General features: G+C 40.1%; 1 protein-coding gene across 2 annotated transcripts in view; it reads right to left on the reverse strand.

Moving 5' to 3' along the window:
- The window catches only part of LOC141769103 (netrin receptor UNC5C-like), a 231106-nt gene that overhangs the window by 24719 nt on the left and 194007 nt on the right, over positions 1-12380 (reverse strand). For both annotated transcript variants that reach the window (XM_074637823.1, XM_074637824.1), the window contains one exon: positions 6021-6212. In XM_074637823.1, the coding sequence (XP_074493924.1) occupies positions 6021-6212 (192 nt within the window). The remainder of the gene's footprint in view (positions 1-6020; positions 6213-12380) is intronic.

The raw sequence follows: 12380 nt of genomic DNA on the forward strand, positions 1-12380 counted from the left end.
TTAGAATAGAAGCAAGACAATATAAAGTGGTGTAGTTGTCGTTGATGAGGTGGGTGTACTACTAGGTTGATGGGTAGTAGGTGACTGAGGAGGAGGTGGGTGTACTACTAGGTTGATGGGTAGTAGGTGACTGAGGAGGAGGTGGGTGTACTGTCCTATATATTCCAATGGCTTTTTGGCTGATAGGTGGGTATACTGTAAACTGCCAGAAAAAGAGGTGGGTACACCTGCGTATACCCTCCACTATACCACTGACAATATACAATGTGCAATATTCAAGCAAACCTTAAAATCAGTAGGCAAACCAATATCAACCTGGTCAAAATGTTTATATTATTAAAATACAAAAAAAATAAAAATAAAATGAGTCTTAAAGCAACACTTAGTAATGTTTGCCAACCAGCGGCTGCTCCACTGTGGCCACAATTGCATATCGAATTGGTCTTCAGTTTCTGAGATTCACTTGAGTCATCATGCTCATCTGAGACATGCAATGTGGTGTAACAGGAGTATTCAAAAGCCATAAAGTCAGCAAATGTACACAGTAGCATCAGCTCCACAGCATCTACTGTATGTAAAGTTTGCTAACATTAACCACCATACGCCAATGGTCATACCATACCAAGTGAGACTGTAGCAGCAAATCCCCATTTCCATTTGTAAGAGGAAGAATGTGTTATTTCCTCTTTTTTAAGTGACATAGTCTCATTTTAAACAAAGAAATAGATTGACCCGTCTTATCTAATAAATTATTTTTAAAGCTGTGAATGGAAACACCAATGAAAACGAAATAAAACTCTCCCGAGTCTTATAGTCGGTGTGTATCCTGTAGGGCTGACCGGAATGCTTTGAAGCTTCGACTATTGCCATTCACTATTCGAATGCTTCGTTTTTTGTCTTGTTTTGTTTTTATATATTCATATTCATTATTCATATTCAACATTATTATTAGTTATTCTCAGACTGATATTGCTGTTTGCTCTGTGTAGAGATGCGTGTATGTACAGTAGTGTGGCAGCGGCGCTGTCTCGGGCACTGAAACGGGGGAGATGGAGACAAACAGACAGAAAAACATGTCAGCCTGCAGCACCTCGTTGCACCATGACGCTTCGAATACCTTCAAATATTTCTCACCAAAGCTTCGAAGCCCAAAAAATACTCTTCGGGACAGCCCTAGTATCCGGATGTTTTACATTGCTCTTTCTGGAGATGTCACAGCTGAAGCTAATGGTGGAAACTTTTCATGTACTGCAAGCAAACACTCGAGCGCCCACACACACACACACACACACACACACACACACACACACACACACACACACACACACACACACACACACACAAGCACTCATAAATAAAACACATCTGCAATGTAAAACATGGGCACTACAAAAACATTCACGTATGCAAACACATCTTGCATACCAATAACACATAGTACATTATACTATACATGCTCAATCAGTATATGTGAATTACATGATGTCGGTGGGGACTGATAAGACTCTCTGAGACTCACCTCTGTGCTTGGTATGGAAAAGTGCGTAAGCGAAGGGGGCAACTGTAGGAGCATGGTGATTGCTAATCAGTACACTATGCTAATCTATGTGCATGCAATATTCAAGTACTGTTTGCAGTACTGGTTCCCAACCTGGGGGTCACAACCCCCTACTGGGGGTTGCCAAAGCTTCACAGGGGGTCTCAAGGCCTTTTTGATTTTAAGGGGTGTAAGACAACTTAAAAAAAGATATACAGTTGGCCTATATTTCAGCATTTAATTTGTTTCTGTGAATAAAGCTAAATAAAATTGTTATTTTTAAAGGTTGGATTATTGTTTAAGATATAAATCTAACAGCATAAGGGCACGGTGAAGACCTGAAAACAAGTTATATCCACAGAGCCTTTCCTCTCGGCTAAACAGCTTCATCCTGCATTAGAAAAGTACGCAGTTAAAACAACCAAAGAGTAAATAGAACAATGGCCAAGCGTCAGGGAGAAGAAAAGACAGAATTTGTCAAAACAGAAGACTATTAAGGATGTATGATTGTTAAAATTTACAAAATAACCTGAAAACCCATCCCTGATGCAATATTCACACAAAATCTGCTCAAAATTCATCTGAATTGCGCATTTTATACAAACTACCTGCAGTTATTGCGTTCACTATTTGGGTTAATTGTACAGTTTATCAGTTTTTCTGTACCGTTATTGTTATGCATTGGATATAATATGTCACTTAGTCAGGGGTCGTGAGCTTATTCAATAATATAAAAGGGGTCCCTTAAGGAAAAACATGAGTGTTGATTTAAGTTTTAAAATGCAACTACCTCATTTTACCTTTAGCAATCACTCCATTCTTTTGATTCCCAACATTTCTGGCTTAAATACAGTAGAGGCTTTAATGAGGTCCTGATCTTTTGCAGGAAATTCTCACTAACACATGCATTTTTGTAATGAAGAAGCTAAAACCCTTTTGAAATTATTGGTAACGCTTTAACAACGCCGACTTGACTTCAGTTTGTTCCGTCTGCCAGAATGTTTCTTCAAGGTAATTGGAAAGATGCTGCAGCCAAGTGCTCCTGATTGTAATAATAATACATTTGGCAATACCAACAAACAGCAAATCCTACATGGGGATTTACTTTACCAAGGTGAATCAAGTGAATGTGCTCCAAGCGACTCCTTAAGACGAGTTCAGCCACTCTCGTAGCTAGTTTTGTTCAGCTATCCTGCCACAACCCTTTTTAGTTTAACACAATTTATTCTACGTGCAGAAAAACCCCGAAGTGTATTTCTGCATAAACAACTCTCTCCCATCAGAAAACCCAACAAATATCCAAGATTTAATTGGAATTGGGATCACAGGACGGCCTGTTACCTACTGAGAACAATTCCAGATTTGTTCACACCAGGCACCGTACTTTTTTTGGGCGTAGAGCCTGAAATCCTGTCGTTCCCTCCACGAGCCCATCCATTCTAATTTTAAAATCCCTCATTATCACCCCCCCACCACCACCAGCACACCCACACACACACATCTGTCACATATCACTCTCTTCCTCTCTCTATCACCAGGCTGTTTACCCTTAAAGCCAGCGGGTATTTCTGCCAAATCATCCCTGCTGAAATTTAATTAACAACTAACGGAAAACCACAGAGAGAGAGAAAGAGAGAGAAAAAGAGAGAGAGAGAGAGAGAGAGAGAGAGAGAGAGAGAGAGAGAGAGAGAGAGAGAGAGAGAGTTAGAGGGGGGCAGAGAAAGAGAGAGAGACGCAGGGACATAATTCTTCATTAATAGTAATCGTAGATGGTCCCTCGACGCAGAGTGACAAGCATCCTAATGCTTTGCTGATAAAATGTCACCCAATCTCCGCTCAAGCGAAGGCGTTCGCCCTTGTACAAACACACGGACACGCACGTGCATGCGCACATACACACACAATTATTTTAGCTTGCTGTTTGCCAATTTGTTGCATCCTTTGTGACCTCACTTTCCTTGTTTTTACTGTATACCATGGTTTGAATTTTGATCATCCACCCACAACTGACCACATAAAGCGAACTATTAAAGTGTCCTGTTAAAGGTGTTTAGAGGTGCACAGAGCTGTAGTTTGTAGATGTCACTCAACTTGATTAACACAAAATCTATGTTGAAGACGTAACCCATGGACTATATAAGAAGTGGACGTAGTTCGATTTCGGCATTTTCGCCATCGCCAGCTTGGTATTTTGCAACCGTATGTGACACGAGAGGCTGGAACTAAGTACAACGTACACTGAATAAGACATTTTCAGGCGACCGAAAGAATTATAATTAACTTTCATGAACTGAAAACACACTGTGAAAGGGTTAAAGTTGTAAGACGAAAACACAGACAACTCCCAGACCGGACAACGTCGTGGTAGCGACGTGTCAATCACAAGGTAGCCACGCCCTAAAGCATCCCCTGCTTTATGGTCTATTTGACTCTAAATGGGACCATAATTTACTAAATGAACATCATGCTGTATTGAAGAAGACTTGAAACTACCTATTGAGACCATAAACTCATGTTTACAATATTTACTGAGGTAATAAATCAAGTGAGAAGTAGGGTCATTTTCTCATAGACTTTTATACAATCAGACTTCTTTTTGCAACCAGAGGAGTCACCCCCTGCTGGCTGTTAGAAAGAATGCAAGTTTAAGGCACTTCCACATTGTCTTCACTTTTCACACCCCGGAGTTGCCCACTGACGTAACCCCTTTCTAAAGTGCCATTTCTTATTGACCAAATGGAGACTATAAAGTACTATTAAGTATGCTGAGTACCAGTATGAGCATCTGTTTTGTCATTAACTATTTTAAGCCATCTGATTTACAGTATTTCATCCACATTTGTGGGGTGTATGACATGACATGACTGCATTTCTGAGCATGATATTCAGGTTTATTGAATTTTTTAGAGTTTTGAAGTCATCTATTTGACAAATAAAGATTCTTATAGGAAAAGCCATAAGTTCATGGCATCCGTGGGCTGATCCCTGATTCATCCACATTTCCTGTCCGATCTTGGCATTTCCAGTAAGCTCTCAAATGCATGCACACGGGTGTACAAGTGTGTGTGGCTGCGTGCTTCTTGTTGTCTTATCCATTCCCCAAAGACAGAGAGGAAGAAACCAGGACAGACAGAGGAGAGTGAAAGATGGCTCCACTTTAACAGGAAGACAAACAGGGAGGGAGTGTCTGTTACGGTAGGAGTCACTGTGACGGGAGAGAGACGGAGACACGGCGAGGGAAAGACAGGCGCGGAGACGAAGAGACGGGGATGCTGATAAACAGGAAATGTGATTGACTTGAATGTGCAGATGAGAAGGGAGAAAAAAGAAAAAGTGAGACAGAGAAGGAGAATGACAGAGAAAGACTCCTTGATAGAGGAGAGTGGTCTATGGTAGAGACGGAGATTATTCCAAAAGCCGCAAAGACTGACAGCCGGAGGCCGAGGAGAGAAACAAAATGATGCTAGCATGAAAGCCTCAATGAGGACAGAGCAGATACAGTTATTTCCATAGAGGCATGGTCCCATCTGGTGTTCTGAATCCACCTATCAATCTATACATCTGCCTATTGATCCATCTATCTATCATTGTGCACATTATGTAAAAACAAATCGGTAGTCCTTCCATTGAGAGTGTAAGAGAGAGGCACTTCAACCCCCAAACCAATACTTGAAAGGAGATGAGGTGAAAAGCAAGTCATTGCATGTAGTAGGGCTGCAATGTAGTATGGGCTATTTTGGGGATTTATACTTCATTATTACAAACTTATACATATATTAAAACAAAACAAAAAACAAACAAACAAAGCATTTGAATACTGATTTGGAGGTTGATTACCATGGCAGAAGACGAAGCTTTGAAGCCATTCAGAAAATATTCACATTTAAGAAGCTGGAATCAGAGAATTTTGACTTATTTTTCCTATAACATTACTCAAACCGATTGATCGATTAGCAAAACAGTTGGTGATTAATTTAATAGTTGACAACTAATCGATGAATCATTGCAGCTCTAACATGTAATGTACTTTATTTTAATTAGGTGTCTTTTTTAATACTTTTTTGAGTGCATTCTAAAATCAGTAACTATTGTGTTCAGTTAGGTTTAGAAAGATGCCATTGTACCTTGGAAACAAACACAAACAGCATATTTATCTTTTTTCATTAAGCCCCAACGGTCACAGTTTGTAACTTTTTGTTTTTACCTGTTTTCAACAAAAAAATCTTACCATATAAAAAGTAACTAAACACCCCCTGAAAATCATCCAGTGGTTGGACTTCTCACCTTGCCGGAGTGATGTACACATAATGAAACCGTGACATCACTGTTGGGCGTGATTACACGTGCAACAGGCTGGAAACTTTCAACTAAAGAAGGGGGCAGTGAAACACTGCTTTTCAGCCTGGTGTTAAGTCACTCTTTAAACCAAGTATCAGTGCTTCTACTTGAGTTGGATATTGGGTCGAATGTTCGCATTCCTTACCTGATCTGGCTGTTTTGATATTTACAGACTGGAAGCCTCCATTTAGTGCAGAGGTGTCGATGATGTCAGAGTCAAAGTCGCGGTGTGTCTTGCGGTAGACGAAGAGCGCCACGATGACCGAGATGACCAGGCACATAATCACTGCGATGACGATGCCCACGTAGAGCGCCACATCATCTGTACTTGGAGCAGCTACAGGAGACACAAAGAGACACAACAGACAGATATTGTTAAGCTTGAAATGAAAGATCTGCTTAAGAGGAAATGGATATCAGAAAGGAAAGTGGCAATAAACAGCTACAACAATAATAACTCGTATGGAACAGCAGGGCAGAGAGAATAAAGTAATATTTATAAGAGGAGATTAAATGTATCGCAGGCTTCTTGATATGGCTTTCTGTCATTCTTCACTTTACCTCAGACCACCTATCGGACTCAAAAGGACAATCTGTATAGGATTCATTTCAAATGAAACATTCAAACAGCCCCCCAGCTTGTGTAATATGATCATTTGTCTAGACAGAGGTAGAGAGACACAGAGACCCCTTTCATAAAAAAAAGAACGGTAGCAACTCTTAAAACTTAATAAGGCTGTTAATTATTTTACAAGGGTCCTAACATCCTTTTTCAATCCGGCTGAGACTTTAATGGTGTTTCGGTGAGAACAGCGGTGGAAATTGTCATTCATGATCCATATTTTAAAGCAGAGTAAGAACATTTTAAGTGATGGGTGACGTGAATGGTAAAAGGTATGAGCCGAGTTAAGGGATGAAGGGGAGAGGAAATGAGTTAAGGATGAGACGAGAAGAGCACAGGGGAGTAATGATGAGGAAGCAATAAGAGGGAAAGCCAGCAAGAGGGGAGGAATATAGAAAAGAGGACACACAAGTAGATGAGGAGTGAATAGAAAGGGAAGGGGAGTTAAATAAAGAGAATAAAAGAAGCACATAAAAAAGAGAATAAGGAAGCAGGGAAGATGAGAGGAAACAAGTAGGGCACAATAAAACAGGAGAGGAGAGGAGGAGAGAAGAGAGGTGATAACAGCAAAGAAGAGGAAAACAGGGCAAAAGAAGTGGAAAATGCACTTGAACTTCAAAGCAACAAAACAAACAATCCTACATATTTAACATGAAAGCGCCTGTGAAACTTTTTTGGAGCAGTCTCACACTTAAAGCACTCCTCGTATAATCACGTCCTCTGTAGCTAGTAGGAAAGGATTTGTCTGCAGCTATTAAGAAGAAGACAGAAAAGTATAGGAATACTCCTTTTAATCTGCCCTTAAAGTTGAGAGGCAGATAACAGGCTTTTAGCTACAAACAGCCTGAGTCATTTGCTAAAGGATTTGCTGTTGTCACATCTGAACAAGTTCAGAAAGCATGAGCTTGATTATGCATGAAAGAATCCTTTGATGAGGCACACAAACATCCAGGCTCACATATGCCTAAGCATGATACACACATCCGCAGAAGAGAGGTCACTCCTGATGGTGCTAGTTACTCGTTTACCACTTGAGGGAGCTATGAACCACTTCTGGTGTCTCTGGGGAGCTGAGCATATGAGGGCAAAGCATGTCCCTCTTAATTAAGTCTGTGACTGAGATGAACCAAATGTCTCTGGGCACTTTGTCCAGGACATAGAAAAAATACCACAATGTTGTCAAGCCCTTTGACACAGTATTCTGCAAAATAACCACTATTGTATCCAATGTCTGAAAATGCAAATATGTGCACACAGAAACAAGGAAAGCTTCAAGAATCAGATGTTATCATTGTGGTAATGTATATGAACATGGTGCATGATATCAGGGAGCATAGTGGCTGTAATTCCCTCCAATAACCAGAATCCAAAATAAAGTTCACATTTTACCGTTTTCTACTCTGAGAAACACTTGATATTTAAGTCATATTTTTTTCATTTAACCACAACCAAAATCTTATCCTGACACTAACTCGAGCTGAAAGGATCAGTCACCTAAAGCAGCAGCATGCAGAATATTTTTGGCATAATTGGGCAAAAATTCCGTTATAACCTTTCAGCATATTGTAATTCAAGTGTTCTGAGAGAAAACTAGACTTCTGCACCTCCTCATGGCTCTGTTTTCAGGCTTTAAAAAATCTAGCCTGTGATTGGAGACTTTGGCCAATCACAGGTCATTTCAGAGAGAGAGCGTTCCTATTGGCTGTTCATTCAACTTTCTAATTTTCCAGCTAAACAGTACACTACAAGATGTTTCAGAAAACATTTGAGGCGAGAAATAGGAATTACAGTAACAGAATATTGATTCATATTTGATCAGCACTGCCTAGTTTGACCGTTTGATTGGGGTTCGCAAGTGATTGACAGCTGCTCAAAAACGGCTAGGCTTCAGCTCGGCTCTGATTGGCTGTTTTCCTCCGGTCTGTGAAATCTTGCAGATGCCATTAGGAGCACCGGAGGACACAGAAGCCCATGATTTTTTTCAGATTACCTGTCTCATGCACTACTGTCAGTATATATTGACCGTTTCATATAAAGAACTTATTTAATCATATTTGCTCCAATTCTACCTACTGCTAATTTAAATCTAAATGAATCTCTATAAACAGATATCTGCATATGAATGCTGAATCTGTAGGCATTGGGACAAGATTTTGTTTTGGAAGCGTTCTGTTTTTTGTCGGTTTGTGGTCTGAGTATTATTGACCAATCAAGTTTAAGCAGGCTTTGGTTGCATGCAGGTGAACAATAGGCGGAACACAAAAGTGGCGGAACGCATTGGCCGGAATGTGCAGTAATCGCGGAACCCATCAGCTATCGTATGATGACGATTTAGCTTTTTATTAGCTAAAAAATAAACTGTTAACTGAGTGTAAACTGGCTACTTGTGAAACAATCTGGGCGAAGATGTTGTTGCTCAACTCAGACTCCATTCTCGCATCTCTAGTTGCTAATCGGACTGTAAACAATGACCGGCACACAGATATCTGCTATTGGCTGTTCCCCCTAGAGGCTAAATCGTCGTCAGACCGATAACCAATGGGGTCCAAGACTTTTTTCTGGCATTATATAAACAAAAGGACGAATTAACTAAAAGAGAGAATACCTGACAGATGAATCAATAATAATAATAATAATAACAATCATTAGTTCCAGTCCTAAACGTAACTATTGTAACCTCCTAACCTCCACCAGAGTCGTCTTGCCTACCTAAAGTTGATCTCCAGTTTAATTTTGAATGTTTGAAAATGTCATGCAGTTTGTTATATAAACCAGATTGTGGTGGAGGAAAGGGAACATTCATAATTCATGTTAAAAACCTCTGATCTGTGTTTTAGAATTTGCACTCCTCTCACAAACATTTATGACACTCTGGGGGTTTGTTATATCGCCGCCAAATATCTGCTCATCACATTTAACTCAAACTTAGAGCACCACCTTTAAATCTCCAAAGTTTAACCCCTATGGATTTTGTCACATGCAGTCACCAATTTCCTTTTGATGTTTAAGAGATTGCTATAAAAATACCCCGACGACACAGCTGCACAAAGTTGCCCTGTTATCAAGGTCCTTGCACTTGCCAAGGGGGAATAGAATTGGATAATCCTCTTAAGTACCAACTCCCTGATCTTAATTATGATCACCATCATCCTCCTCTATTTAGGGAATCTTTATCTTGCAACTGCTTTAACTTGAAGGTCTATAACTTCAGAACATGTGGGGTGCCAGACAGCCATAAAAACATCACTTCTAAACTTCTGATTTTCCTATAGTGTTGTGGGGCACTTTAGGATAAGTTAACTAGGCTATGGCCTGATGTGTTCTGGATATATGTGCGTATGTGTACTAAGTGTAACGTGTTTTATACCAGTGGGCTTTAAAAATCCTTTCTTCACTGTCTATCAGTTTACATCCCATCTCTCTCAGATCTTCCTCTCCCTCCATAGCTCACCCCTCTCTCTCTCAGACTCCCTGTGTCTCTCCGTCTCCATCTGTTTGATTTGTAGATGAATGAAACAACACGTCCCATTAGAGCTTCTACCTGCCTGAGTAACCTACATATAACTGCGGGATGCCAAAAAATTTCACTTTTTCCCCCCTATTTTCTTTGTTTCTCTGTCCTACATTTCCATTGTCACTTTCACCTTACAAGTAAACATCACACACATGATCTAGACTGTGGCAAAATAAGCAAATTCATTGACAAATGGTGCTTAAGGAAATGGATGGATGGAATAACAAAAATATATACTGCATATAAGAGAAAAATAAAGGATCCTCTGACTCACTGAATTTACAGGATCCACAATAGACCATGCAAAATTCAGTTCAATTATTATTATTTTTTTAAAATAGACCATTAGAAGTTCTCTGCTGCATGAACATGCAGTACAATTTCCTTGATGGATTGACTTCACTTTTGAGCTTAATCTTAAAAACGTCTTCAGTCTCTCTCTCTGAACGCTCAATGACATTTTCTGAATTGAAAAAAAAAATAATAGAAAATTGGCACTAATGTACAGTAGCTTTTCTCCAGCACTCAAGTCCTCTGTGTGCTCCGTCTGTGTCTACTTCTCTGGTCTTTCATTTCATTGAGCCTCTACATAAAAAACAAAAGTGCTGCTTTGGTTGAAAATTGTCAATTCTTTCATTCTTGTTATTGTCTGACAGCTTTGCATAATAGGCTGTCTTTTTGTGACAAGATAAGGGCTGAAAAAGGGACTGAACGTGGGTGTGCACTTTTGACCAAACCCAGATGAATGAATAATGTGTTTGGACCTCTGTGTGTATCTAAGCGTGGCCCGAGGCTCTGCTCTGTGAAGCCAGAATGACAAAATCGGCAGTGATAGAATGAGGAAGGAGCACATGTCTGACTAAGTACTGAGAGGTACGCACCTATGTTCATTTTCATCTGCACTCATGCGAGCACAGACACTTGCAATGAATGCGTGGGCAGACGTGCACACATCCATATTAACTTTTATCCATAAGTCGACTATCTCCTGTGCTTTTCCTCCCTTGTACCTGACAAGCAGTTTCACGTCCGAAGCACTCGCCTGTAAGCCTGGCTAAATAGGATTTAGATTAAAAATAGGAGAGGAATTGAATAAGCGATACGTCTTTGAAATATCTGACAACTCTCTATAGAAGGATAATGTTCTGGTCTAAAGGTCAGGACCCACAAACACACACACACACACACACACACACACACACACACACACAATAACATATGCTGTATACATAGGTGTGAACAAATGCAGAAAAAAATAAACTGGGAGAGGACGCTGAGAATGATCTTATTGATCAATCAGAGTCAAATTCTGACAATTTGCAGACCGCTGATATAGAGGCAGTGCTGTGTGTGTGTGTATATATGAGAGACTGCCCTTTGAAGAACATCCTAACTCTCATAGATCACTGCCTATTATAGTTTCTACAACAACTCAGGTGAGACACAGCTCTGAAAGTCTACTTTTTTCACTTGCTACGTGTACGTCAGTGGTTTTTACACAACTGTTTTCCATGTACGCATGTTTTTCTAATCGCATACAAGCGCATACTCTTGGTATTTATATATATATATATATATACACTATAGATTTTTTTGACAGACTGACATTATAATCTAAAAATAGAATCTAAATATACATACATTTTGATTCATGATGGTTTAAGACAGGGTTGTAGTCAAGACCACCTAAACTGAGATCAAGTCATGACCAAGACCAGAGTGTATCGAGACCGAGACAAGACCAAGACTTTGATGGGTTAAGACTGAGTCAAGACCAAGACCAGAGCGAGTCCCCCACTGTATGACACACAACAATTTAGTGATATCCCTGCTGTCGTGGTTATTCACCGGTCATGAAATAAAATCCCAAGTCCTCTTTGTCTGAGAATGATACAAGACGGGAGTAAAAATACGGTAAATTCCGAAACGAGACCGAGACCTTCAAAAGGTGGTCTTGAGAGCAGGACAGATCTCAAGTACTTCAACACTAGTTTAAGAAGTCTCGGCATTCGGCATAAGGGAATGAGATGGTGAAGTGTGTTCAAGCAGGGTAGAAAATGTGTTATAGTTTTGACAACGCACCATCGTTCCTTTTTTTGATGGCAGGAATTCATTGCAATCTGTCATAGTTTTGCATGACAGTGTTACCTTACTAGAGCAAGATTGAACAGTGTGTTTGTGTGTGTGCTCGAAGCCAAATGGTCTTCGGTTGCGCAACCGAAATTATTTTGCCAGTGTTCACTGTGCACATGCCAAATTCAGTTTGTTTGGAGTGTACAGTTGAGGCGAGTGATTGAGCTAGTGTGCATGTGTGAGTGGTCTGACTGATGCTTTGCCTCACTGTGCCCAATAATAATGGGCTTTGTGAT

This window comes from Sebastes fasciatus, chromosome 6 (assembly GCF_043250625.1).
Source record: "Sebastes fasciatus isolate fSebFas1 chromosome 6, fSebFas1.pri, whole genome shotgun sequence".
In the NCBI taxonomy this organism is placed as follows: domain Eukaryota; kingdom Metazoa; phylum Chordata; class Actinopteri; order Perciformes; family Sebastidae; genus Sebastes; species Sebastes fasciatus.